General features: G+C 49.6%; 1 protein-coding gene across 5 annotated transcripts in view; it reads right to left on the bottom strand.

Moving 5' to 3' along the window:
- Positions 1–408: 408 nt before the first annotated feature.
- The window catches only part of trappc8 (trafficking protein particle complex subunit 8), a 34,112-nt gene continuing 7,657 nt past the window's right edge, over positions 409–26,863 (bottom strand). For 3 of the 5 annotated variants that reach the window (XM_064333830.1, XM_064333829.1, XM_064333827.1), the window contains 25 exons: positions 26,329–26,482; positions 25,785–25,884; positions 25,294–25,544; positions 24,248–24,363; positions 23,582–23,732; positions 23,182–23,282; positions 22,658–22,763; positions 21,785–21,916; positions 19,083–19,307; positions 17,531–17,645; positions 16,129–16,323; positions 15,557–15,720; positions 14,952–15,026; positions 14,470–14,560; positions 13,843–13,994; positions 12,861–13,333; positions 12,466–12,616; positions 11,451–11,547; positions 10,386–10,454; positions 10,229–10,287; positions 8,984–9,184; positions 8,294–8,395; positions 3,341–3,483; positions 1,631–1,720; positions 409–655 (listed from right to left, as the gene is read on the bottom strand). In XM_064333830.1, coding sequence (XP_064189900.1) covers positions 421–655; positions 1,631–1,720; positions 3,341–3,483; positions 8,294–8,395; positions 8,984–9,184; positions 10,229–10,287; positions 10,386–10,454; positions 11,451–11,547; positions 12,466–12,616; positions 12,861–13,333; positions 13,843–13,994; positions 14,470–14,560; positions 14,952–15,026; positions 15,557–15,720; positions 16,129–16,323; positions 17,531–17,645; positions 19,083–19,307; positions 21,785–21,916; positions 22,658–22,763; positions 23,182–23,282; positions 23,582–23,732; positions 24,248–24,363; positions 25,294–25,544; positions 25,785–25,884; positions 26,329–26,482 — 3,748 coding nt within the window. In that variant the 3' untranslated portion in view covers positions 409–420. The remainder of the gene's footprint in view (positions 656–1,630; positions 1,721–3,340; positions 3,484–8,293; positions 8,396–8,983; positions 9,185–10,228; positions 10,288–10,385; positions 10,455–11,450; positions 11,548–12,465; positions 12,617–12,860; positions 13,334–13,842; positions 13,995–14,469; positions 14,561–14,951; positions 15,027–15,556; positions 15,721–16,128; positions 16,324–17,530; positions 17,646–19,082; positions 19,308–21,784; positions 21,917–22,657; positions 22,764–23,181; positions 23,283–23,581; positions 23,733–24,247; positions 24,364–25,293; positions 25,545–25,784; positions 25,885–26,328; positions 26,483–26,863) is intronic. The other 2 variants (XM_064333831.1, XM_064333828.1) reach the window with 1 other exon arrangement.

Consider the following 26,863-nt stretch of genomic DNA (forward strand, 5'->3'; position numbering starts at 1 on the left):
ACCTGTGACCCACACTCGGGGGTAAAGCTGCACCTTCTCAGCCCACTCCCCCCTCCACTTCCCAAGTATTAAAAAGAAGTTACAAATTGGGATGAAAGATAAATATGCAAAGAAAAAAAAAAAAAGAAAAAAATAATTTCACACTTAAAAGTCCATAATGCTTTTTTTTCTCTTCTCTGTGGAGACATAAAACTGCAGCTAGGGTTTATTTAAGATCTTGCGGTAGCAATGTTCACAAGCATGTTTGATGCAGGTTTTCTTTTTCCCCCCCACCCCACCCCCCCCACTCTCTCTTTTTCTTTTTTTTCTTAAGAAGTACAAAAAAAAAAAACTAAACAAAAAAATTGACGATTCCAGTAATTGGGTAATTCAGTTATTGTAGTCGATTTTTTTCTCTTTCTTTCTTTCTCTAAAGTTAGTTCAGACGCTGTTGATGATGATGAGAGCCGGCATAGAGTTCTGCTGGCTGGTCTCGCACATGGAGCCCTGGTCGGAGAGCTTGGCGAAGACGCGGGGCGTGCCCAGGTTGTACACGCCCGCGTGGATGAAGCAGGCCTTCAGCTGCAGCCGCTGGATCTCCTGCGCACGCAGCCGCAGCTTGTACTGCGTCTGCCCCAGCCAGGTGAACGAGCCGTGGACCTCCAGAGACTCGGGGCTGCGGGGGGCGAGACGGAGAGAGAGAGAGAGAGCTTCAGGACCGTGTCACGCTGTGACTGTAATGGAGGTGACTTTTCTCTGTACAAAAAAAAATTCTTTAGCTTTTTTTTTTTTTTTTTTCTGGTCAATTTTTTTTTTGTTACGAGCCAAACGTTAAATGAAAACCTTAATTTTAATCTTAATTTCACAGACCGATACATTTTATCGAGGAAAATCCTTAAAGAAGGGAAACTGAACTGGGTTCGAATAAGCACTGGTTTAAAAGGGAATTTTGATGCTTCACATTCACAGCAGTTGCTAGACAACCAGATCCTCATTAGGGATTCCCAACTGAAAAAAAAAGTTGTAATAGGCCTTTGCTGACTGTATTCACACCTATAAAAAGCGACATTAAAATACTTCATTCAACCAGTCAGGCAAATAGCAGGCAGTGCAGTGCAGTGCAGGGGGTGGGTGACCCGGCTTGGGGCCTGAAGTTTGCCATGCGCCCCTGAGTGAGGTACTTAATCTGCATCGCTGCAGTTAAATACCTGGCTGTATTAAAGGGATGCTGTATAAAAAAATGCACAGGTTGTGCAAGTCGCTCCTGAACAAGACTGCCTGCTAAATGCCTGCAATGTGATGTAGCGCAAATGAGAAAAGTGCACGACGGCCATTTCCAGCATTTGTAACGAAAAATCTGCAAGTGAAGGGCTACGGTAAAAAAAAAAAAGGCTTTTAAAAATTTTTTTTTTTAACTTTAATTATCAAATAAATATAAACCACTGACCTTGTAAAGATATGCAAACACTGAACCTTAAATTCCTTTATCAACACACTGCAGCAATTAAACATGAAATGTAACGTAGCTCATGAAAACGTCACACTGAAGTGCTTCAACATCGGTGCTTCTGCCACGATCCAACACCTTGGCACAAAACGAACTTCACACAGAGCTTCGACGGCCCGTCGCCCCAGCAACCGAGCTCCTCACCTGGTGGCTTTGTGTCTCAAGTCTATGATGACATCAACCTGCGCCAGGGAGCAGTTGGAGAGCCTGAGGGTGACGGGCACCATGCACAGACTGCCCAGGGGGAAAGAAAAAGAAAAAGAAGGGAAACAAATGAGATTAGGGGAATCAAGAAAAGAGAGAGAGAGAGAGAGAGAGAGAGATGATACTGAGACGGGTCTCTCCCCTTCCGAGAAAGGTGAAGGGTAAAAACATGAACCTGGGATGGGGTTCACATGTTCAGGGTTCCACACCCCACCCCCAACCCCCCCACCAAAACCCCCGACCCCCACACCCACAGCACAACCCCCAACCCCCACCCCTACCAGCGTAAATATAGCGTTACAACTGTATGATAGTTATGTTGATTTAAAAAAAAAAAAAAATGAAACCCCAATTTACTTCCTTTCAGTTTGTAGTGCCTGTGTGCCCGTGCTCCCATGAGCACCCAGTCAACTCAAGATCCTCTGCGCATTCAAGCAGGAGGATCTTGCATAATTAAATGCGCTGGTTTTTCTTACACGGCACCATTGATTCTGCAGTTGCCGAAATGAACAAAACAAAACAAAAAAAAAACGTTATGCAAGAAACACCAGGCTCACGTCTGTGCAGTCAAATTTACATTGGGTGAACACGTATACCGAACGATACAATGTAAAAAAAATTTAAATAAAATAAAATGAATTTGATTTTAAAAACCAACTGCCGATTGACAGACCGACGTACGCAGAAGGCGACAGGCGTCAGTCATCTATGATTCAGCGAAGCGCCTCCTAATTAGCGGCTAAACTGAGGGCGCGATCACCGCAGCCAAGGAATATTAATCAGCCCGCGGCTGACAGGGCACCTGTTCCTAACGGACGTTTTCGACGTCGTTTTGATCGTCGGCTTGGAACACAGGTGCAACGAATCCGTTCAAGTCGCATCCTCATCTTTTTGTATTTTGGCGGGGGGGGGGGGGGCTGCCCAAGGAGGAGGTGGGAGGGGGGGTGGGCGAAGTTAAAATACATTTTCTTAGGCATTGCTCGGGGTAGGCCTTGCTTCACATGCTCTCCTACACCAGACGGGCTCGGTGAGGATTTATCGGGCTCCGGCCATGCGGAGCGGCCATGTCACACGCCGTTATTCACCGCCGGCGTTCCTCACCTTCCGGACGGCCGGCGCTCCCGTCGCCCGCCGCGCTACCCAACGGCACAGGGCCCGCGCCGAAAACGGCCCGTAAAGTCACAAGCTTCCCATATTTTTTAATGAAATACTGCCTGTGAAATATTGGGTTTTTTCCGCAGAAGAGGGGAGGGGTGTGGTGCGGGGGGGCAGAGAAATGCGAGTCATTCACGGGACTGAATCTTCTTTAAAGAGCCCGCGGTTCTGTTCGGTTCGGTTCGGTTCTGTTATAATAAATAATTACAAATAATTATGCTAATTATCCTGGAAATGGGGAGATTGTAGAATGTGAGTCTAAAGGTTGTGTAAATGTAAGGGGGTTGTTAGACATGCCTCTTCTATAGAGATGGGAAACTGGGCTAGGTCAAAGGTCAAATAAATCAGGAAAGGCTGTAGAGGCAGAGGGTGTGCAAAGGTGTTTTTGCAGTAGATTGGGGATGTAGGTAAACGTACCAGCCCTGTGGAAAGGACAGACTTTAGAACAGGGGTTCAGTTAAAGGTCATGTAGATTGGGGATGTTGGTAAACGTACCTCCTCTGTGGAAAGGGGTGACTGTAGGATTCGGGGTAGTGCAGGTTGGTCTTGATTAGATAGGAAAGCTGCTCCATCGACGGCCTGGCCAGAGGAGGAGGGTGTTCGGGTCTGAATTTCAGCAGAACCATTTCTTGAGCTTCCTGCAAAGTCAAGAAAGAGAGTCTTACAACGTTTGCACCGTCTCCACAATGTTTACACCATCTCCACAACATTTACACCGTCTCCACAATGTTTACACCATCTCCACAACGTTTACACCGTCTCCACAACGTTTACACCATCTCCACAACGTTTACACCATCTCCACAACGTTTACACCATCTCCACAACATTTACACAGTCTCCACAACGTTTACACCATCTCCACAATGTTTACACCGTCTCCACAACGTTTACACCGTCTCCACAACATTTACACCATCTCCACAACGTTTACACCGTCTCCACAACATTTACACCATCTCCACAACATTTACACCGTCTCCACAACGTTTACACAGTCTCCACAACATTTACACAGTCTCAACAACATTTACACAGTCTCCACAACATTTACACCGTCTCCACAACATTTACACAGTCTCCACAACATTTACACCATCTCCACAACATTTACACCATCTCCACTATGTTTACACCGTCTCCACAACGTTTACACCATCTCCACAATGTTTACACCGTCTCCACAACGTTTACACCGTCTCCACAACATTTACACAGTCTCCACAACGTTTACACCATCTCCACAACATTTACACCGTCTCCACAACGTTTACACCGTCTCCACAACATTTACACAGTCTCCACAACGTTTACACCGTCTCCACAACGTTTACACCATCTCCACAATGTTTACACCGTCTCCACAACGTTTACACCGTCTCCACAACATTTACAGTCTCCACTATGTTTACACCATCTCCACAACATTTACAGTCTCCACTATGTTTACACCATCTCCACAACATTTACACCATCTCAACAACGTTTACACCATCTCCACAACGTTTACACCGTCTCCACAACGTTTACACCATCTCCACAACATTTACAGTCTCCACTATGTTTACACCATCTCCACAACATTTACAGTCTCCACTATGTTTACACCATCTCCACAACATTTACAGTCTCCACTATGTTTACACCATCTCCACAACATTTACAGTCTCCACTATGTTTACACCATCTCCACAACATTTACACAGTCTCCACTATGTTTACACCGTCTCCACGTTTACACCATCTCCACAACGTTTACACCGTCTCCACAACATTTACACAGTCTCCACTATGTTTACACCGTCTCCACAACATTTACACCATCTCCACAACATTTACACCGTCTCCACAACGTTTACACCATCTCCACAACGTTTACACCATCTCCACAACGTTTACACCATCTCCACAACGTTTACACCATCTCCACAACGTTTACACCATCTCCACAACGTTTACACCATCTCCAAAACGTTTACACCATCTCCACAATGTTTACACCGTCTCCACAATGTTTACACCGTCTCCACAACATTTACAGTCTCCACAACGTTTACACCATCTCCACAACATTTACACCATCTCCACAATGTTTACAGTCTCCACAACATTTACACCATCTCCACAACGTTTACACCATCTCCACAACGTTTACACCATCTCCACAATGTTTACACCATCTCCACAACATTTACAGTCTCCACTATGTTTACACCGTCTCCACAACATTTACACCGTCTCCACAATGTTTACACCATCTCCACAACATTTACACAGTCTCCACAATGTTTACACCATCTCCACAACATTTACAGTCTCCACTATGTTTACACCGTCTCCACAACATTTACACCGTCTCCACAACGTTTACACCATCTCCACAACATTTACACCGTCTCCACAACGTTTACACCATCTCCACAACATTTACACCGTCTCCACAACATTTACACCATCTCCACAACATTTACACAGTCTCCACAACATTTACACCGTCTCCACAACATTTACACAGTCTCCACAACATTTACACCATCTCCACAACATTTACACCATCTCCACAACATTTACACCATCTCCACAACATCTGCACAGTCTCCACAACGTTTACACCGTCTCCACAACATTTACACCATCTCCACAACATTTACACCGTCTCCACAACATTTACACCATCTCCACAATGTTTACACCGTCTCCACAACGTTTACACCGTCTCCACAACATTTACACCATCTCCACAATGTTTACACCGTCTCCACAACGTTTACACCGTCTCCACAACATTTACACCGTCTCCACAACAGCCTTCAATGACTCTTCTCAAAGGAATTACTTCTCCAACAAAAGGACTCTTACAACAGACTTCAAAAAAAATAAATAAATAAAACATTTTTATCACACTCCGGTGTTGTAAACCAGTCTCACTTGATCACCAAGGTCCTCTCCTTTGAATACAGAACCCGGACATAAACCACATTTTCTACACACTGGTCAAGAGGGAGCACTTCAGAACACAATGCAGTGAAGCAATGCTTAGTATAACATGCCATGTATAAATACGTTTGTAAGTAGTGATGACTATGCCAGACCTAGAGAGAAATTCTCCACGATGTTACTTTCACAGAGAGTAAAATGACTATATAGGCTATATCCACAAAAGAAAGGTTGATTATATGTGACACTCGTAAAAGCTGCTGGTGCAGCTTTGAAAAGCCAAGAGGAAGTTCAACTGCCTCGCACATGAATCATTCCTGACTGGACACAGTTGCTATGCAACAGTTTGAAAAAAAAAGGCAAACCAAATGGTCAAAGAGAGACTGGTGTGTGTGTGTGTGTGTGTGTGTGTGTGTGCACGCTTGTCTGTGCGTGTGTGCAGGGGGGTGGGGGTGGTTAAAAAATGCAGTGAAGACGGATCATTTTTACAGTTATTTTTAAACTGCTAATCACACCACGAAGACACTGAAGTCACACGGTCCTCCTCTCTACCAATCAACACCCAAACAAACACAGCACTGCCATTCCCAACAGTGACACGAAGCCTGTGGTTTATGAGACCTCGAAATTAAAAAGCATCACCCTGACACAGTTGAGTTTTGTAGTTTCAAATCCTATCACTGTGCCAATCCTTCCGATAGGTATTCTGAAGTAGGAGAATTTCAAAAATTCCCTCCTCCCTCCCTCAACACCCCCCCAACCCCCACCCACCTTGGTTCACCGTAGCATCAGAGAAAACCTCTTAAAATGCGTACACACGCAGCAGTGACATTCTTCACCGACGGCCACACAGGTCTTTCTATTTATACGTGGCATTAATCATGAGTCCTCCAGCCCCGTAGGGGGAGCCTCACACAAGTTGTGGCTTCCAATTTACGGGGGTTGGGGGGGGGGACCGTTTACTGCACGGCAAGCGCACAGCTGTAATTTGACCTTTCGGTTCCAGAGTTATTGTCATATCAGTTCATACTGTAGGGGTTGACGGTGCAAGCAAAGCTGAAGCACGACTGGCTCGCACCGTAAACTATACGATATACGTTACTATTCTTCTCCGACGTCGTTCAGACAAACCCAAGTTTGGTTCTACAGTTTTTCTTTTGTAGAAGAGGGGGCAGCTGGAAAAAAAAACAAAAAAAAGACCCAGGCAAACGGAACGCACGCCTCCCTAGAAGACTGGTCTGTTTTCAGTTTTGCCCCGTTTCAGATCGCTAACGCTACAACACAGACGCCGCAATGTGCGAACTCAAAGCAAAGCGAGCGGTTCTGTAATTACAGGGCGGTGTGCAAACAGGAAGGAGCCCGGCCGCAATCTAGCAGAGTCCGTGGCAATCTCTCCTCTCGCTAGCTGAACTGACTGAGCCCGTCTGCGCTACGCAGCTCAGGGGTAACTGTTCTTAAAAGAGATGCCTCTGGGGAAACAGTGTGACAAGGTCCCCACAAAACCGTATGTCAACCCTCCTGAATGGTGTGGGGGGGACCTCCCCCCCCTCCCCCATGACACGTACGGTGATCCCACCTCGGTCTGTAACCTTCTCCGCTCTCCCCACCCCATCTGAACAAACCGAGGAAAAAAAAAAAAAAAAAAAAAACGTAGGACAGTCCACATCTCACTGACCACTAGTGTAATAATTCAGTCAAACCACATCTAATCCTTCCACAAACGTTTGTGGCAAAAATTGACCTTTCTGCAACACTTCTGCGGGGAAAAAACAAAATAAAAAAATCTCACTACGAAGTTTAGTACTTAGCCATTTGAGACGGAGGTGTACGACCGTCAAGAGGACATGGGGCCTAATGTCAAGAGGCATTCTGCCACACGTCATTACAACGTGCTGCAACAATCTTAACAAGCCAGAGTCCCACAGGAAGTTCTAGACTGCCTGGTTACAACAGCCACTTAGCTCGACTCCACCAAGCCCCCCCCCCTTCTCAGTAACGACCTGATAAATGACGCACTGAACTCCGGCTGCTTTTGTGTCTGCACGTTGCGGGAGATAACGGAGGTTCAGACGGCTCCTCGTTATATCTCCAGCTCTGCGATCGCCACTGCGAGCAGGCATCCGAACCCCCGGCCGAACGAGCGCTTCGTTTCGGATTTCAGACGAGAACGTTTCTCCGGGGGGTGTCCCCTTTCCCACGTGTTCGGGGGAGCTGATTTCGGTACAGCACTCCAAGCCAAGGAAACTCGTGACTTCGTAAAATCGAAATTTAATCTAAATCAATACATCACACACAGAAGTGTCGTCTCCAGAAAGCTGAACAGGCTTCTGAAAATCACACAGCAATTTGCAACAGGAGCACAGGGCAACAAAAGAGATTTTATTTTTCCACACACACGTGGGCCTCTGAAATGTGATTTTTAAAATGTACGATAAATTATACCGAGAGGGAATCTCTCCCCGGAGAATAAGAAAATGAAAAAGACGGAAGTGCGATGAAACGATAGCGTACCTCTTTGGGAGTCAAGGAGCACACTTCCTTCCCGATGGTCTGGAGGGCTACGTGGAGCTGGCCCTCCAAGATGAGCTGCTTGTTGTCTTCCACCACGTACGCCTGAGAGGACAGAGCACACAACGCTAGCAGAAACAGCTAGCGAAACACAGCACATGGGGAAAAAACTGGCAATGCATCAGGTGAGGTGTAGCTACCTAAACCATCAGGAAGGAAATGCAATCATTGCAATGGTCCACATTTGGGTGAGATTGGGGGGGGGGGGTGTTTGGGGGTCATCTGTACTGTAGGAATCATCTGACCTCGATAATCAAGAGCTGAATGTTTATTTTTAAATCACCCAAATGGCTTGGTTTAAAAAAAATTAAAAAAAATGCAATAAACCACAGCGAGAAATAAGAATGAAAAAAAAATGTATTAAAAAAACCACCAGAGTCATTCTGAATCCACACAATATGCCCTCTAGCCTCCCGCACTGGCTTCTCTCTGAATGAACGAATGAACGAATGAATGAATGAATGTATGAATGAATGAATGAATGAACGAACGAATGAATGAATGAACAAATGAATGAACGAATGAATGAATGAATGAATGAACGAACGAATGAATGAATGAATGAACGAATGAATGAAGGCCGAGCCTGGGGGGGTGAGCGCACAGGAGCCGGCCAATCGGACGCCACGGTACCTTCCAGAGCACGATGACGTTGAGGTCCACCTCGCTGCACTTTCGGACCACGCCGGCCAGGTCCTCCGCGCTCGTGTCCGCGCCCGCGCCCCTGGAGTGCCCCAAACCGCCGTGCGCCCCGCCCGCGCCCTTCTTCTTCGCCTCCGCGGACAGGCACCGGCGGAAGAAGAAGTCGGCGCAGGGTGTGGTGGCGCTGATTATCTGTTTTGGCGGTAAAAAAAACCTGCTAAAGATGGCCGAGATGGATGGAAAGCCTGCACTGACGCACGCGTAGCAACCGACCGCTAACGAAGCCAACACTGCTAATTACAGCTAGCCTGTCCCCGTGCTTAGGGACAAGCATCGACACTGCTAATTACAGCTAGCCTGTCCCCATGCTTAGGGACAAGCATCGACACTGCTAATTACAGCTAGCCTGTCCCCGTGCTTAGGGACAAGCATCGACACTGCTAATTACAGCTAGCCTGTCCCCGTGCTTAGGGACAAGCATCGACACTGCTAATTACAGCTAGCCTGTCCCCGTGCTTAGGGACAAGCATCGACACTGCTAATTACAGCTAGCCTGTCCCCGTGCTTAGGGACAAGCATCGGAAATTAGCATATGCTATAAACGCTGCGATACACTGCATTGGATATTTGTTTGACAATAATCTATGTTTAAATGTATCCGTCCCTATCAAATTAACATTAAAATAAAATAAACAGAAATGACCGACTGAACATATTGAAGAACAAACGGGCCACAATCACGAAGCATGTACACGATCACAATCACTGCGTTTAAGAAGAATGTTTCCGAGAGCATTTTCGGCATTCATTTTTTTCTTTGTCTGTATTTGTTCATGGCTGTTTCCTTTTTGCTAATCACATGAACAGGATTGCGGACAAAATTTACAAACTGCCAGAATTCATCACCTCATACATCTGGGATATGCACAGAAACAAAAGTCTGCAACAAGTTTTACTCCGTAAAGCACTTTGAATTGCCCCAGTGTATGAAATGTGCTACAAATAAAGCTGCCTTGCCTTGCCTATGTGTCACGAATCTCATCTTGTTTTTTCGTAGGAAAATTTTAAAGAACAAAAGGAAGAATAATTTAAGAAAAGTTTCGTGAATAAGGCCCATTTCCTAGAAGCCACAGAAGAAAGGGCAACCTTTCAAGGCATAAAAAAATGAATAACAATTTACCACCAGTAATTTTACATGTGCAGGTTACTTCAGCTGGAATGGAGTGCACATCTCACCTGTTCGTTTCCCAGGTTTACGTCGGCAAAGGTGTACTTCTCTTGTGCATTTGAGGTAGCTGCGAGACAGGAAAGGGAGGGAGCTTTGTGTTCAACGCAATTTCCAAACTTTAAAAGCCGCAATTCTCACTTTGATATTCGCAGCCAGATCACCCACCTTCAACAGTCCTGCATTTGGTAGCTCTGAAGCAAAGCTTGCCCCTCTGCCGACTCGTGAGTTTTGAATCTGCGCGGACAAGGAATTCAGTCAAGGGAAACCAGTGGGGCGTGACATCACAATTAATCCCGTTACCAGGGAAACCAGTGGCGCTTACAAACAGTGGCGTCCAGAAGAACAATGTGCGAAACTTTTTGTTCAGAATACAATTTACGTGAAGACGCCACCTCCCCACACACATAAATGAGACAGCGCCCTAACCACAAACTCACCCAAGTGTAACATCTGCATTTAAAAACGAGCGGATGAGCAGCTTGCGCTGTAAACTTTAAGGTAAGGAGTTGATTGCTACACTTTCGCTGACGGTCAGTTCATTAAAGCTCCACAGCCGGTCCCCACCCTGAGACACACAGCCGCACGAGGGCCACGGGGCCAAGAAACGGCCCGACGAACGGGATTAATCACCGCGATCGGGCCCGTCGGAAACACGCCATAACTTCATTAGCTCCGGCCCCAGCGTCTCTAATTGGGCAGAGAGGGTCTGATAGCCACGGCGCTGGGGCCGAGCCGTCCCCACAGAGACCGGGGATTGGATTCAGTGCACGCTCTCTCTTCTAATCGTGTATAAAAAATAAATAAATAAATAAAACTCTTCTTATTCAGCTCACACGGCGGTGCAATCAAACGCAGCCTGTGGCTGTGCGTTGGGCTCGAGCCGCGTAATTGGGTAAATAAAGGTTAAATAAAAATTAAATTAATTGGGCAGACCTACCCCCCCACCCCCCCCCCCCCACAAAATGTTACCGGTCGAATGCAGAGCCAACAAACCAGCCGTCACGTCATTGATGGAATCAAAAAATAAAATAAGAAGACAATGCTGGGAGTTTTTAAAAAGGAGGACAGAAAGCAAAGAATTCGCTATCTTAGCTGCTTTTTCGATTGACTCTTAAGAGCAGCCTTAAGTCAACCATTCCAGTGAATGTTAAAATGTTAAAATGTTAAAGAGGAATGAAAAGAAGGGAGTGGAGGAGGAAGAAAAGGAGGAGGAGGAGGAGGAGAGCAAACCTTTGTCTTTGGACGGGTTTATGCACTTCTGCAGCCTCCATTGCTTACTGCTGCTGGAGACTTGCACAACATGGAACTCCCTCACCCCCGCCTCACTCTGAGAGAGAGAGAGATGAGAGAGACTATTACACACACACTCCCTCACCCCCGCCTCATTCTGAGAGAGAGAGACTGTCACTGCATATCTACACTATTACACACACACACACACACACACACACACACACTCCCTCACCCCCGCCTCATTCTGAGAGAGAGAGACTGTCACTGCATATCTACACTATTACACACACACACACACACTCCCTCACCCCAGCCTCCTTCTGAGAGAGAGAGAGAGAGAAACTGTCACTGCATATCTACATTATTACACACACACACACACACACACACACAATCCCTCACCCCCATCTCGTTCTAAGAGAGAGAGAGACAGAGACAGCCTGTCACAGCATATCTACTTACTCACACACGCACACACACACAATCCCATTTTTGCCCCTCAGTCATACACACAAAGACCAATTTACAGGTGTGATGAATGTGTCACCCTGACCATTATTCTCCTTAATGAAGACTGAGGATGTTCATTTACAGTGTTGTGTTTCTGGAAGCTGAAAATTGCTGATAACAGATCTTTAAAAAAACAACAACATTTTATGCCATAAATATCTGCATACCTCCATGTAAGCGTTCAGAACACTTTGCACACGTATTAAGCCAAACATGTTTGATCGATTCAAAGCCAGCAAGACTGAGGAGCCTTTCCAAAAGCCATCAGTCAAAAGCCACCCCGATTTCATAAACGTCTAGACTGGACAATGACATCAAGGTCCCAGACACATTCCTCTGAAGGAGAAAAGCATCTGCATACTAAAATGGCCGCCTGAATTTTAATCTCCAAGCCCACTGAAAGCCCTCTGAAAAAGTGTGTGTGTTGGGGGGGCGGGGGGGGGCAGTGGGTAGTGGGGTGGGGGGATTGGGGTGGGGGGTAGCGGACGGCGCCGGGGCTCACAGTGTTGACGTTCTCCACGTCCACGAAGACCAGCATGCTGCCGCCGTGCCCGTCCTCCTGCTCCTGGAAGGTGTTGCTCCTCCGCGCCGTGGCCCTCACGCTCAGGGAGCGGCTGGCACAGATCACCGCAGTGTGGCACAGCACCCGGTGACTGGGGGGGGGGGGAGAGAAAGAGACAAAGAAGGAGGGAGAGGGAGAGAGAGAGATTGACTTTAATGTCCCCCTTTATTTAAAACTGTAACCAGGAAATTATGATGGGAGTTTGAGACGCCCAGACCCCACATCGGCAGGTAAAACTTTATTTTAACTCCCAGGAGGTTCACAGAAACACCGGAACACGTGTGGGGCTGGGTGGGGGGAAGGGGGGAACACGCGCGTGGGGGGGGTCCACGCACCTGAGCTTGGACGTCTTCTCGGCGCTCTCGTAGTAGAACAGGAAGTTGATCTCGTGCACGCCCTCGCGGTCGGGCCCCCGCAGCCACAGCGGCAGCTGCACGGAGGCGCCGGGCTGGAGCACGGCGTCGGGCAGCGGGATGTCCAGCACCCCGGGGCAGCGGCCGTCCCCCCCACCGGCGCCGGCCCCGGCCCCGAAATCGGCCGGGGACACCAGCGAGGCGGGGGCGTGGGCCGCGGCGACGGCGGCGGCGGCCTGGTCCGACACCACGGTCTTGTAGGCGCTGCAGTTCTCGGAGGCGGTGGGGCTCAGGGGGGTGAGGGGCGCCGCCCGCCCGCCGAAGGTGAAGAACTCGGGGCGGCGGGACACCACCCGCAGGCCGGTCAGCGCCACTGCGCTCACGTTGGCGAACTCCACGTAGGCCTTCCGGATCTCTCCGCACAGCAGCCCCGTGGGGAAGTTAATGAAGAACACCTGCGGGGTGGGGGTGGGGGGGGAACAGAGAGACAGTTACCTCACCAAGAACCCAATTAACTTCCTCCACCGTTTCATCAGTTTCCATCCCTCTCTTCAGCTTCCAGCCTAACGCCCCCAGCAGGGGCATGGGTGGGGTGATGAGGGGGGTGGGGCGGGGCAGGGCAGGACGGGGGCAGAGAGGGGGCAGGTACGCTCACCTCCAGCAGGGGCATGGGCGGGGTGATGATGGGGGCTGGGTGGGAGGGGGCAGGACAGGGGCAGGTACGCTCACCTCCAGCAGGGGCATGGGCGGTGTGATGAGGGGGGTGGGGCAGGGCAGGGCAGGACGGGGGCAGGAGGGGGGCAGGTACGCTCACCTCCAGCAGGGGCATGGGCGGGGTGATGATGGGGGCTGGGTGGGAGGGGGCAGAGAGGGGGCAGGTACGCTCACCTCCAGCAGGGGCATGGGTGGGGGGGTGGGGCGGGGCAGGGCAGGACGGGGGCAGAGAGGGGGCAGGTACGCTCACCTCCAGCAGGGGCATGGGCGGGGTGATGATGGGGTCGAGGCGCCGGTCGGGTCCGTGCTGGACGGAGGTCTTCTCCTCTTTGGTCCCGTTCAGACGAGGGCCCTGGATCTCCAGGTCCTGCCGACCGCGCACGGTCAACCCTTCGCCCACGCCTGCAGCCAGCCCAGCACATTTAAATTCAGCAACAGGGCACAAAGCACACCAGCGGGACAATATACCGAAACGTTCATTCCCCCAAACACCTCCCAAAAACTCTACGCCTACATCCTCTACACCACTGGTCTCCAACCCTGGTCCTGGAGAGCTACAGGGTCTGCTGGTTCTCATAGTGACTCTGCACTTCATGAATCAATCAGAGCAGTTGATTACACAGTTAACTCATCTCACCTGGTGTCTTGGGTCTCAACTGGGTGCTGATTTTAAGGTGAAAACAAAAAAACCAGCAGACCCTGTAGCTCTCCGGGACCAGGGCTGGAGACCACGGCTCTATGCCCATACGCCAGTGCCTTTCTCTGCAGCCTTGATGGGAGCACCTGTAGTCTGGCACACAACCCCACGCAAGAGAGCACAGGACAGCCCTCTCCCAGCCAGGCCTAAACCATGCCCCAGCAGCGCCGCAGTACCCACCTTCGCCAGCAGAGGCCGCTGTGCCCAGGTTGTAGACCACGCCCAGGATGTGCAGCTCCCCCGTCTGGTGGGGGAGGAGCTTCAGACGAGCCTGAGGGGAGAGTAGAGCGGAGCGTTATCCACAAACAGACATTCTTAACATTCTAAGCAGACATTCTAAACATTCTAATCAGACATTCTAATCAGACATTTTAATCAAGCATTTTAATCAAACATTCTAAACATGCTAACATTCCGTTTCAAAGGCTATTACATTACATTACAGGCTATCTATTTTGGCACACTCTTCATATACATAAACTGAATGGATTCCCGGTGACTGAACATTTTTTCACACACTTCATGCAAAATATAGTAAGGTGTTAATTTTCTTTAGAATAACACTTGCCGCTGGTCACTCAACCACAAGCAGATGAACTGCGAATGAATTTAATCATTTTCTGAAAAATAGTTAATGAGAGCACAGATTACTGCACACTTACCACTTTAGTCTCTTCCAGGCTCATGAAAAACTCCGATATTACCTCAGTGCTGATGAAATCGTTTTTTAATGGTGCCTGTTAGTGGAGAAACGGAAACAAAAGAAGTCCTTGAAAGGATAACTGAATTATGCCACATCGACGTGCGGAAGGACACTTGGCTCATGAAACAACGCTTGAGACGCTGCACACTGCAAGATTACGAGAGGCTGAATTTCACCTTTTTTTTATTGATCCGTGAGAGGTGAAGAAAAAAAAAATATATATACATTTTTTTAAATTGGAATTGCATAGGATAAAAAAAAAAGTTTATAAAATTTCTTAACGACCCTAATTTGATGGAGTCCATCTGCATCGATCTCTTGCCCTTCGTTTCACCTTTTTTTTATTGATCCGTGAGAGGTGAAGAAAAAAAAAATATATATATATATACATTTTTTTAAATTGGAATTGCATAGGATAAAAAAAAGGTTTATTAAATTTCTTAAGGACCCTGGTTTGATGGAGCCCATCCGCACCGATCTCTGGCCCTTCAGTGCAAACTGCAGCGTGCGGCGCTCGCGGAAAGAGCAGGAAGGGGCCCTAACGCGGGGGGGGGGGCAACTCACCTCCAGATCGCGCGCCTCCTTCTCGTTGCTCACAGACTCCCCCGCCTCCTCGCCCTGTGCGCGGGAGAAGTCCTTCGGGGTGAACTTCCAGAGCAGCGACAGGTCCGTCAGGATGAGGGGGACCTTCAGAGGGTTCCGGAACACCACCTCGACGATGACGGGCTCTGGGGAGGAAGAGCGAACGGCGTTAAAAACGTTGACCGGAAAACGTTGACAGGGACTGTTGAGCGTGCTGGCCGACTCGGTCCCGCAGTTTTTGGGGGAGGAACAGGACAAAGAAAACGAAAATCCTCAGAGGGTCTGAGAGTCAAGGGTCATGAAAGGAAGGGGGGGGGGGGCGGGGGCAATTAATTAGAATACGTGCCCTGGGGCAACAGAAGAGAGACCACTGGGGGTGCGGAGTTAATCGATCACATTTAAACGGAAAAAATAAAGTTTTCCAAAAGTACCTTAAAGATTTTACATGAGGACAAATGAAAAAAAAAAACAATTCTTCTGCCTTTTTTCGAAAACGAACCAGAACAGGCCTGGCAGCTTCCCTAACAGCCGAGCATTCTGGGTAAGTGAGTCACCTTCCACCACGGCCAGGGGGAAGCGCGTGTTGTCCGTCTGGCCGTTCAGGCAGTACTGGGTGGGCTGGAAGTTGGCGGGGAGGACCCCCCGGTGGACGATGGCCACCACCTGCTCCTCCAGCTCCTTCCACTGCTGGGACAGGTCCCGGTCGTACTCCTGGTCCAAACTCACGTGGGTGGCGGCCTGCTTCTCCCCTGGGGCGGGCGAGAGAGGGAACGCGCTGGGTGACGACCACCATCTTTACCGCCATCACAGTCATTAGCAGTCACAGGCATTACATTTATTAGTCGTGATAGTCCGTACAGTCATTAATTATATAATAATAATAATAATAATAATAATAATAACAACAACAATGTCCCAAGTGCTTTACATAATAAAAATTTGCCTGTTCATTGAGGAAGAAATAATCACACAAAAATGAACACTGAAAAAAAAAAAACACTGAATTAAAGTCAGAGGAACAGAAAAAGTCCAAAGGTTTGGTTTTTCCTCTACAGTCTCGGTGAGCAGCACCAGTGGACCGTGGCCAGAGCGCAGCCTCACAGGGACACCCAGGTTCACAGTGAAATCAGCCCTGATGCAGCACCTCGACTCATACTAAACACAGAGCTGCATCAGTACAGAATATTTCATTTCCACAGGCACATGTACACAGTGGGAGATTTTAAAAGGGCGTCATTTTCACAGACAGTCAGAGCAAAATTAAAAATCGGGAGAGAAGCCAGGACTCACGCCAGCTCAGCATACACTGTTCAGCCTTCGAAAACAGCGGCAGCGGCACCGCCCACTGCATTGCTAAGCAATAAGCCCATTCATTAATTCCAGCTCCGCTGCATCTCACACACACACACACACACACACACATATCCACAAGCACACTGAAATGACAGTCAGGCACTGTTATAACCGTGGGCTACCTGTACAACCGTTACAGCATGCATTGTGCTGCCCTCAGACCATCTCAACACTCTTCCATGTACTGCACACCACGATACTGTGAATTCCCGCCAGGTCAGTGTACATGGATCACACACAAATTACTCAAATGTGCACTAATTACTCTGAAGCGCTTAAAAAAAAAAAAATTTTTTTTTAAATATTTCACAAGGACCCAAAAATGCTCCAAGACAGAGAATCTCCTACCTGCCCCTACGAGGCACATGTGGAGAAGATGAGTCAAGGTGAGAAGAGGTTTGACAGACCTGTGTGCGTCTTAGAGCAAGGTTCCCAGAACAGGTGCCCCTCCATGGCCCCCTTAACCTTAGCCTTCTGGCTCAGATCCCATCACCTCTGACTGACCGTAACTCCAGAGGGCGCACTTCTCTACGGGTCAGGATCGCAGGATCGACCCACAAACGGAGCGCAGCGGCGGCCGTGGCACGGGGGGCGGAGCCTCACCTTCTGCCAGCCGCCGGTCGTGGCCGAAGAAGACGCGCGTGGCGGAACTCTGGATGCAGGGCAGGGGCAGCTGGGGAAGGGCGCCCTCTGCTGGGGACGACTGGCTCACATTCTGCTAAAGAACGACAAAAAAAAAAAAAAAAATCAAAATTTTAAGTTTGAACTACCACTTATGGGCGGAGCCCAGCTCCCGTCAATCATCAGCCCGCGAGCTGAGGTCACGACCTTTAACCCTTTGAAGAGATATGTTCTCTTGTGAATGTTTTTTCTACAGAAGTCAGTGTTCTAGAACTCCGCTGCTTTCAGTCACCAGCAGTGATTGTGACATCAGCGACAGAATGTTCGGTTAAGAACATTCTGAACACGTAGCCTATTTGCAATCTCACACCTTAATAAAGGGTTAATGGATGCTGGGGGACACAGGCTGTCCATATAAACTCAGACAGCTCAAAATGCCAGTCCGGAACATTCCCTGGACGACAGGAACTCCCTCCCGCCCCTACATCTCCAATCCGCTCTCCTGGCTGCCTGGCAGCTGTGGGTGAAAGGTATTCCCCTGTGGGGGCTAGCCTTTTCACCTCAGTACTTCTGAGTGGAATCTCATTCATGGCAATGAGAGTGAAATAGGCTGGCTAAATTACTAGCCTGCTATGTGGTAAATGTGTAGTATAGAGTGTGTGTGTGTGTGTGTGTGTGTGTGTGTGTGTGTGTGTGTGTGTGAATGTGTGTGTTCTTGCAAATCTAATCTTGCACTGAAATCCATCAGTCATGATGGGACAGTTAGAATGAATTGTTTTACTGCTATAATCTGCTGTCTTTTTTTTAAGCATAAGGCATACAAACTGTTGTACTAAATATTAAGAAAGATACAGCACTATCCGATACACAAAACGCACCCGCAAATTCAGGACTGGATTGAACTGGTTCACACAGAAGCTTGGAATCAACTTTGAGTGTAACATTTAGTAGTTGCTTTGTTTACCATTTACTTAATAATATCATTTGTACCTCTGGGTGCAACATTGGTGTTTGTTAGCCAAGATATTGCGTTTGTCCTCTCATTAACAACATCTTGGGCGGTGAAAAAGCGTGCGAACTGCAGCTGCATTTCATTTTACAGTCCACAGGACGGATCAGCCGAATGTAAACCCAAAATAACGAGGCTCACAAGAAAACCCTGTAAAAACGTCATAGAGACAGAAGGCCAGATCTCATACGCCATCGCAGGGGGTGAAACAATCAAAGCAGCAGGCTTAAGCTGAACGTCGTCCGATAAACAATACAACTCTAAGGCACGCTGATCTTAAAATAACACCAGTGAGACTGAAGCCTTCAAACCGCAAACCCACGCCAAGGCCAAATGGCAGCACGACTTCATTTTGAGCACCTTTTTTCAAGAACGAAAGCGGAGAAAGATTATTATTATTTTTTTTTTTTTTTAAAGACGAAAAAGCACGTCTCAGGGTGTGGCTGTGGAACCGCGGGCCGGTCGCGAGCGGGGCCAGTCGATCGGCCGTTTTTTTTTCCGGTTTCGTTTCCTGTTTAAACCGACCTTGTAGACGTAGAGGTACTCGCGCAGGAAGGCCCCCTGCTGGGAGGCGGCCTGCTTGCTGTCGTTGATGAGGATGTGGCGGAAGGCGGCCACGGCGTTGTCCGGCTGCCGCAGCGTGTAGGACTGGCGGCCGATGGTGAAGTTGATGTGGTCCTCCGCCAGGGACCAGCCTTTGCCCTTGTACACCTGCATGGCCTGGCAGTAGCACCGCAGCGCGTGCCGCTTCTGCGCCGAGCACAAAACACCACGGACGGACAGACAGGCAGGCAGGCAGACAGACAGACAGACAGGCAGGCAGACAGGCAGGCAGGCAGACAGGCAGACAGGCAGACAGGCAGACAGGCAGAGAGACAGACAGAGACAAACAGACAGACAGACAGGAATTAATCACGCATTAAAGCACAGCAGTAAGAATCAAGGCAGGGGATCCGGTTATAACAGTACATTTACATCACAGGCATTTAGCAGACGCTCTTATCCACAACTTTTTACATAGCATTTGCATTGCATCCATTTATACACCTGGATAGACTGAAGCAATGCAGGTTAACCTTCACGTTACAAAGACCAGCTCCTTACCCATGATCCTACACTGCCACCCTTATGACTGCGGTTCAATACCAGGAAATGGTTTAGATTTCAGCCAGCCAAGGAAAACCTTTTGACTTTTAATCTTCTTGCTAAATGAAACCAAGAATGTGTTTTGCTGAATCACTCGATCTCTGTATGGACATGAAATGTGGGAGGTTACTGTCCTGTAGGGTTTCACTCCGGCCCTAACACAGCACACCTCATTCACCAGCTAGAGATCTACCGTCCTGTAGGGTTTCACTCCAGCTCTAACACAGCACACCTCATTCACCAGCTAGAGATCTACCGTCCTGTAGGGTTTCACTCTGTCCCTAACACAGCACACCTCATTCACCAGCTAGAGATCTACCGTCCTGTTGGGTTTCACTCTGTCCCTAACACAGCACACTCCATTCACCAGCTAGAGATCTACCGTCCTGTAGGGTTTCACTCTGTCCCTAACACAGCACACCTCATTCACCAGCTAGAGATCTACCGTCCTGTAGGGTTTCACTCTGACCCTAACACAGCACACCTCACTCAACAGCTAGAGATCTACCGTCCTGTAGGGTTTCACTCCAACCCTAACACAGCACACCTCACTCAACAGCTAGAGATCTACCATCCTGTAGGGTTTCACTCCAACCCTAACACAGCACACCCCATTCACCAGCTAGAGATCTCAATAAGCTGCTAATTAGTAGAGTCTGGTGCGCCGAATCAGGGCTGAAATGAAAGGAGGGCAGCTCTCCAGGAACAGCGCAGAGCAGTCCTGGCCCAGAGCTCATCTGAGCGTTCCCTCCCTCTCTCTCTCTCTCCCTCCCTCCCTCCCTCCCTCCCGCTCTGGAGCTGCCGGCGGGGTCTGTGACCTCATTCAGACCCTCTCTGCCGATGACTCATTCCCCGCTGAGTGACTCACACAGCACCCCAGTTCCCCAGCTGGGCTCAGGGTGATGAGCATCACCTGCTGGTCCCGGCCAGGAGAGCAGCCGCTGTGCAATCCACCGTGAAAGGTCAAAGGGCGCTGCTCCCCCCGAACCCTGATCTTAAACACTGTGGGGGCTCGCAGCCGAGCTCACAGGGGGACTACAAAACAGGGGGACCGCAATACAGGGGGACCGCACTACAGGACCGACTAGCCTACAGACCGCACTCGGGGACTACAGACCGCAAACAGGGGGACACCAATACAGGGAGCACAGCACATACAGGGGGACCCACTACAGGGGACCACACTACAGGGGGACCGCAATACAGGGGGACCGCAAAACAGGGGGACCGCACTACAGGGGGACCGCACTACAGGGGGACCGCACTACAGGGGGACCGCACTACAGGGGGACCGCACTACAGGGGGACACAACCACTACAGGGGGACACAATACAGGGGGACCACACTACAGGGGGACCGAACTACAGGGGGACAACAATACAGGGGGACCGAACTACAGGGGGACTACAAAACAGGGGGACCGCACCAGCTACATTACCATATCACAAGTAATGATTTCTCTTTTGGCTTCAGACTTCCTTATTCATTGGCATATCACCTTCCATATCTAAACTGTAGCATGTCTGATTCACCCAATCAGAATCCCATTCCAAAATCTAATATATGCGCCTCAGGTCTTGGTCTGATTTCATTTAGGAAAATTACCCATTTCTAAAGGCAGCACATGATACAAAAATTGGATCAGCGAACAGCTACGAGCTCAATCTGTGCTACATGAAGCGCCCTCTGCTGGCCACATTTGGTTGCAGTCAAATAAGATTTCAAACCAGACACAAAATCGAAACAAAACGGCCAACGCGGGGGTTTCCCCCACATGAGCACTCACACAGTTAAAAATAAATACATTTCTCCCAGCATTCATTTTCATTACCAGTGTGACATTAAAAGCCTGCCACTGTGCTTCTCCCGGCACCTCCCATGGTAACTGCAGTCATCGTTTAATAGATCCTGACAGTGTAATCCGCTTAGCCCCCCCCCCGAGCCTCCTCAGGTCTAAAGCACCTGCAGACCACTCTAATGAACGCCACCTCTCCCTGCACGGGGAGGGAGTAATAATGAACATGACATGCGTTTGGGGTGGGGGGAGCAGAAACTCGAGCATTTGGGGCGGGCTCTGTACCTGTCCCGCTTTGCTGAACCTGTGTCCCGCCAGGATCATGTGGAAGGCGAACTTGCGCACCATGGGGCTCCTCATGTTGATGAAGCAGTGGGCCGCCTGCTCCAGGAGCAGGGCGCTGCGCAGGTCCGAGTCCTGCAGGGGGCGCAAGAGAGCGGGTCAGACACCTCCCCCTGACTCCAGCCGGGCTGACCTAGAGCTGACTCCTCCCCCTTACCACACTGACCCGATTCCGCCATTTCACTGCTCTTCAACACAGACTGCGCCAAAAAGTCTCATACACAGCGGTATGGAAAACGTTTCACATTTCATCGTTTTATTTTTTATTTTCAGCCCGTTCAATTCGGCAAACAAAAAGTAATCCTGCATGAAGTCGTACAGAAACATGTCATGTTTGTGTTTGTTCCCAATAGAGGTTGTGATCAGACTATTTTTCACCACTTAGAAACATGCAATTTGACTTGGGGGGGAGCCAGACTTTTGCACACCACTCTACAAATACATTGACTATAAAGACTAAATGATCTAGTGTATGCTTTTAAAATTCTAAACTCATCTCCTTCCACATCTTTGTGTAGGAAACAAGCAGGTGTCATCAAGCAGCGAATGACCTCACAAACACAAATGACATCGCAAACAGCACCCTCCCAACCTCGCTATCAAATTACATCACAAACGCCAGATGGGCATGACGAGCAGTATTCCTCTCACTATCAAATTACATCACTAACACAGATGGGCATGACGAGCAGTATTCCTCTCACTATCAAATTACATGGCAAGCACAAGCGCCATCGCAGAGCAGCGCCGTTCCCTCCTCGCTATCGAATGACCTCACAAAAACACGGGTGACATCACAAGAGGAGCTCTCCTCACCTCGCTGGTCATCTTGATGAGGAGGGTGGCGGCCTCGGAGTACTTCGCCTGGCTTTTCAGGATCTCGGTGCTGAGCAGCGCACACCGCTCGGCCAGCACCATGTTCCTACAGCCGAACGAAAACACCACGGATACCATGAGCGCGGGGAACTGTGCAGTTTTAAGAAAGAAATGGTTCAATGTCTTCAACAATTAATGCGTGCTGCTATTTTTTCTGAACTCTTCCCCCCGCCCACAGACAAAACAAACAAAAAGAAAAAAACGAGGGACTCAAATCCAAATGAACAAACCTCCTCCCTTCTCCGCTGTTTTCTTAGAAACGGTCAGGAATAAAACGCCACTTCCCACAATGCACTTTACCAGCATCTCATTTCCTGATTTCACTTTACATGCACCAAGAGGTCAATACAGTAGTGCAGTATGACGACAGCCATGTACGCGTGTGTCCCCAGCCTTCAATATCGTACAGTACACGACCGTCGGTTTGCACAGTGACATCACTTCCTGTCGGCGCAGGCGCGTACTTGCAGACGTCGCGGTAGGTCTGGATGGCCGTGTCCATGTAGTGGGCGGGATACGGCCTGGGAGCGCCGGGGTGGAGGAAGGCCGACACGGCCGCCATTTCCTGGAATCAAAAAAATTATTTTTTTTTAACTTTATTTATCGTTTATTTTACCAGGACAAGTACAGGTTGTTAATGAGTGTTGGGGGAAAAAGGCACATGATAAACACACGCTCAAACGGCAAACTTTTTTTGCAATATGAAGAGTGTTCCATGTAACCGAACTTCATCTCCTTCAGCTGCGGACCACCAACCGGAATAAATCCATCATGACCAATCGTACCGTCAGCCAATCATCGAATCAGAAAACGCGCTCTCGTTTCAGAAAAGCACGCATATTTGGACAGCGTGTGCACACCCACCAGAGCTCCAGCGGCGTACAGCATGGCCTGGTCGTTGAGGAAGTCCTTCTTGGCGGTGTGATAGCAGCTGTAGGCCAGGTCGTAGTGCTGCACCAGGAGGCATAGGTCGGCCATTTTCCTTATCTGCAGCTCCGGGGCCTCTGGAGGGTACCTGCAACACAACACGGTCCCCAGTCACCGTCACCAGGGAGACGCGAGCATTCACCTCCACATCAAACCCAGCGGCAGGGAGACACTCACTGCAACCCACCCACAGAAGGCACACGGTAGCTGACTGTGTACAGAGGGAGGAGGGAGGGGAGGAGGAGGGAGAGGAGGAGGGAGAGGAGAGGAGGGAGAGGAGGGGAGGAGAGGAGGAGAGGAGGAGAGGAGAGGAGAGGAGAGGAGAGGAGAGGAGAGGAGAGGAGAGGAGAGGAGAGGAGAGGAGAGGAGAGGAGAGGAGAGGAGAGGAGAGGAGAGGAGAGGGAGGGAGGGAGAGGGGGAGGGAGGGAGGGGAGGGGAGGGAGGAGGGGAGAGGGAGGGGAGGGGAGGGGGAGGGGAGGAGGAGGGAGGAGGAGGAGGAGAGGAGAGGAGAGGAGGAGAGGAGAGGAGAGGAGAGGAGAGGAGAGGAGAGGAGGGGAGGAGAGGAGGAGGGAGAGGGGAGGGGAGGAGAGGAGGTGCACTTACAGAAGGCCAGCTGTGTTTTTCAGCTCACTGATGCTCTTCTCCGGTACCTTGCCTCCACCAAACCACTTCTTGGTGGCAGAAAATAAGGACCTGCTGAGACCTTTCCTGGAAACGAGCTTTCGAGGGAAAAAATAAAAACATTTTTTAAAAATAGTGATTGGTAACAGAAAGTTCACTACAGATCATACATTCTGAGCACTGCACACCTCATTCACCAGCTAGAGGTCTACCGTCCTGAAGGGTTTCACTCTGTCCCTAACACAGCACACCTCACTCAACAGCTGGAGAGCTCATTAAGCTGTGAATTAGTCGGAAGTGCCAAATTAGGGTTGCAATAAATCACTTTGTCATACTGTTACAACACACTTTGTGCATGCGTGTCTATCTGTGTGTGCCTGTCTGTGTGTGTGTGTGTGTGTGCGTGTACGCGTGCCTGTCTGTGTGTGTGTGCGTGTACGCGTGCCTGTCTGTGTGCGTGAGTGTGTGCGTTCACGTGTGACAGACTGAGTGACCACAAGCACATTCTAGTGAAAGTGAAATTTGAACCCAGTCTGTTCCAGTCGGCTGAGAAGCACCTAAAACCTAAATAACTCAGAGAAGTCAGACTGATCAGGCAAAACTGCCAGCCCTGCACTAATCTCAGAAAAGACCAGCTTGTGTAGAGGGGGCGCTGGTGGTGCTTCAGGATGCAGAAGCAGATTAGAACCCTCATTGGCATTCTTACCCGGTACACTTCAACACAAGCTGGCTTTCCTTCATTTGGAAAGTACCCCGCGGCAGTAACAGATGCTCCCCGCGGCTCAGACACTACATAAACACTGGGGCTGTGGGACTGTGGGGTCTAACGACAACACACCTGACATACAGGCACCGTAAAAAAAGAGCAACCCGTTTTTTATTTTTCCAGGAGTCACCAAACACCCAGACCGGCCCAAATCCCTAAAACCGCGCCACGGGACCACACGCCAGGTCCCTGAAGCCCCCAATCTGCTGCTGCCGCCCAGCGAGAACCCCCCACCCTCCGGGCCAGCAGGGGGCGCCCTCACCTGGTCGTTGAGCTGGCGGATGTTCTTCTCGATGTGGGGCAGCAGGCCGCGGGAGGTGAACTCCTGGATGAACTGGCGGATGCGGTCGTGGTCGTTGAGCGTCAGGCACGCCCCGTGCGGCGCCACGCCCGCCTGCTTCTTGCCCTCGGACCCGGGCGGCTTCAGGGGCTCCAGGCTCTCCTGGGGACCCCCGGGGTCGCTGGGGTGGTCCAGCTGGAGGGGGTGGGCGTCGAAGTTGTTGGGAACCCCATCTGAAAGAGGAAAAGGCTTGTTTTAAGACACAAGGAATTTTACTTTTTCAACAGGAATCCGGATGAACACATACAGACATTCACGCTACACTATAAAGCACCTACTACACACCAACAGTGGATAAAAACAGTATTATTGTTGTTATCGCATTGAGAGTTATTGAGAGTATTACAGTATTTTACACACACACACATATAAAATACTAAAAGATTAACAGAGTAAAATGCGCGCTGGCTTACCTCTGGCTGAAGGTTCGAGCCCGTCCACATCCCCTGCGCTGGTGCTGTTCTCCACGGTCGTGTTATTCACCATGGCAGAAGGACCTTCTTCATGCAAGTCCTAAAAAGACCGTTAGGCATTTCAGCGTTTTTCCAGTGCCCAGCACAAATGACAGCGCGCTACAGCACCACATACAGTACAGCAAGCATGCCGCAGACTGTGTCCACTGCTGTCACCTGCCCAGTGCTAACTGGAACAAAATTAAATCCCCAAATATTCACTGCTGATTTTAGTGTGTGCACAGGTAACCACCTTCAGCAGCTGCTTTGAGAAAAAAATATTACTATAAATGATTATAAATAAGCAAGATAGTGGAAATAGGAAAATGGGGGGAAAAAAACTGGAAAAGAATCAGAGGAATCAGAGTTGATGCTTATTTACATAAACCTAATCATAGATGGAAATTTGACAACAGAAGCAAAGGAAGTACAGACCGACACACAGAAAGACAGATAGACAGACAGAGACAGACACACACACACAGACACACACACACACACGCACCTGGTTTTGGAAACTGCTCTTCTGTAAGTACTGGCTCCAGGGGTCGGGGATCTGCTCGCCCGAGGCGGAGGCGGACATGCGCGAGTTGATCTTGAGCAGGTAGCAGGCCTGCGTCCCGTACCTCTGCTTCATGTCCTCGTACACGGTGTCCGCCCTGCAGGCCAGCGGGAGAACAGCAGCGCGCTCAGGATACGGCCCAGCCAGAATCGATACGGCAGGACATTAAACTGCACCCCCCACACAGCAGGGGGGAGGGGGGGAGGGGGGGGTGGATCAATGGCTTCCGCGCCATGCTGACAGTAAACACAGGCAGGTCTGACACGGCAGTGTAGCGTCTGACCCAAACAGAACCGACAGTGCCAGCTCTGTTTTCACTCTCAGCCTCATCAGCAAGGACAGGAGGGGGGAGGGGAGAGGGGAGGAGGGGAGGAGGAGGAGGGGAGGGAGGAGGGAGGAGGGAGGAGAGAGAGGAGGAGAGAGGGGGGGAGGAGGGGAGAGGAGAGGAGGAGGGGGAGAGGAGGGGAGGAGGGGGAGA

This window comes from Anguilla rostrata, chromosome 4 (genome assembly GCF_018555375.3).
Source record: "Anguilla rostrata isolate EN2019 chromosome 4, ASM1855537v3, whole genome shotgun sequence".
NCBI classification, from domain to species: domain Eukaryota; kingdom Metazoa; phylum Chordata; class Actinopteri; order Anguilliformes; family Anguillidae; genus Anguilla; species Anguilla rostrata.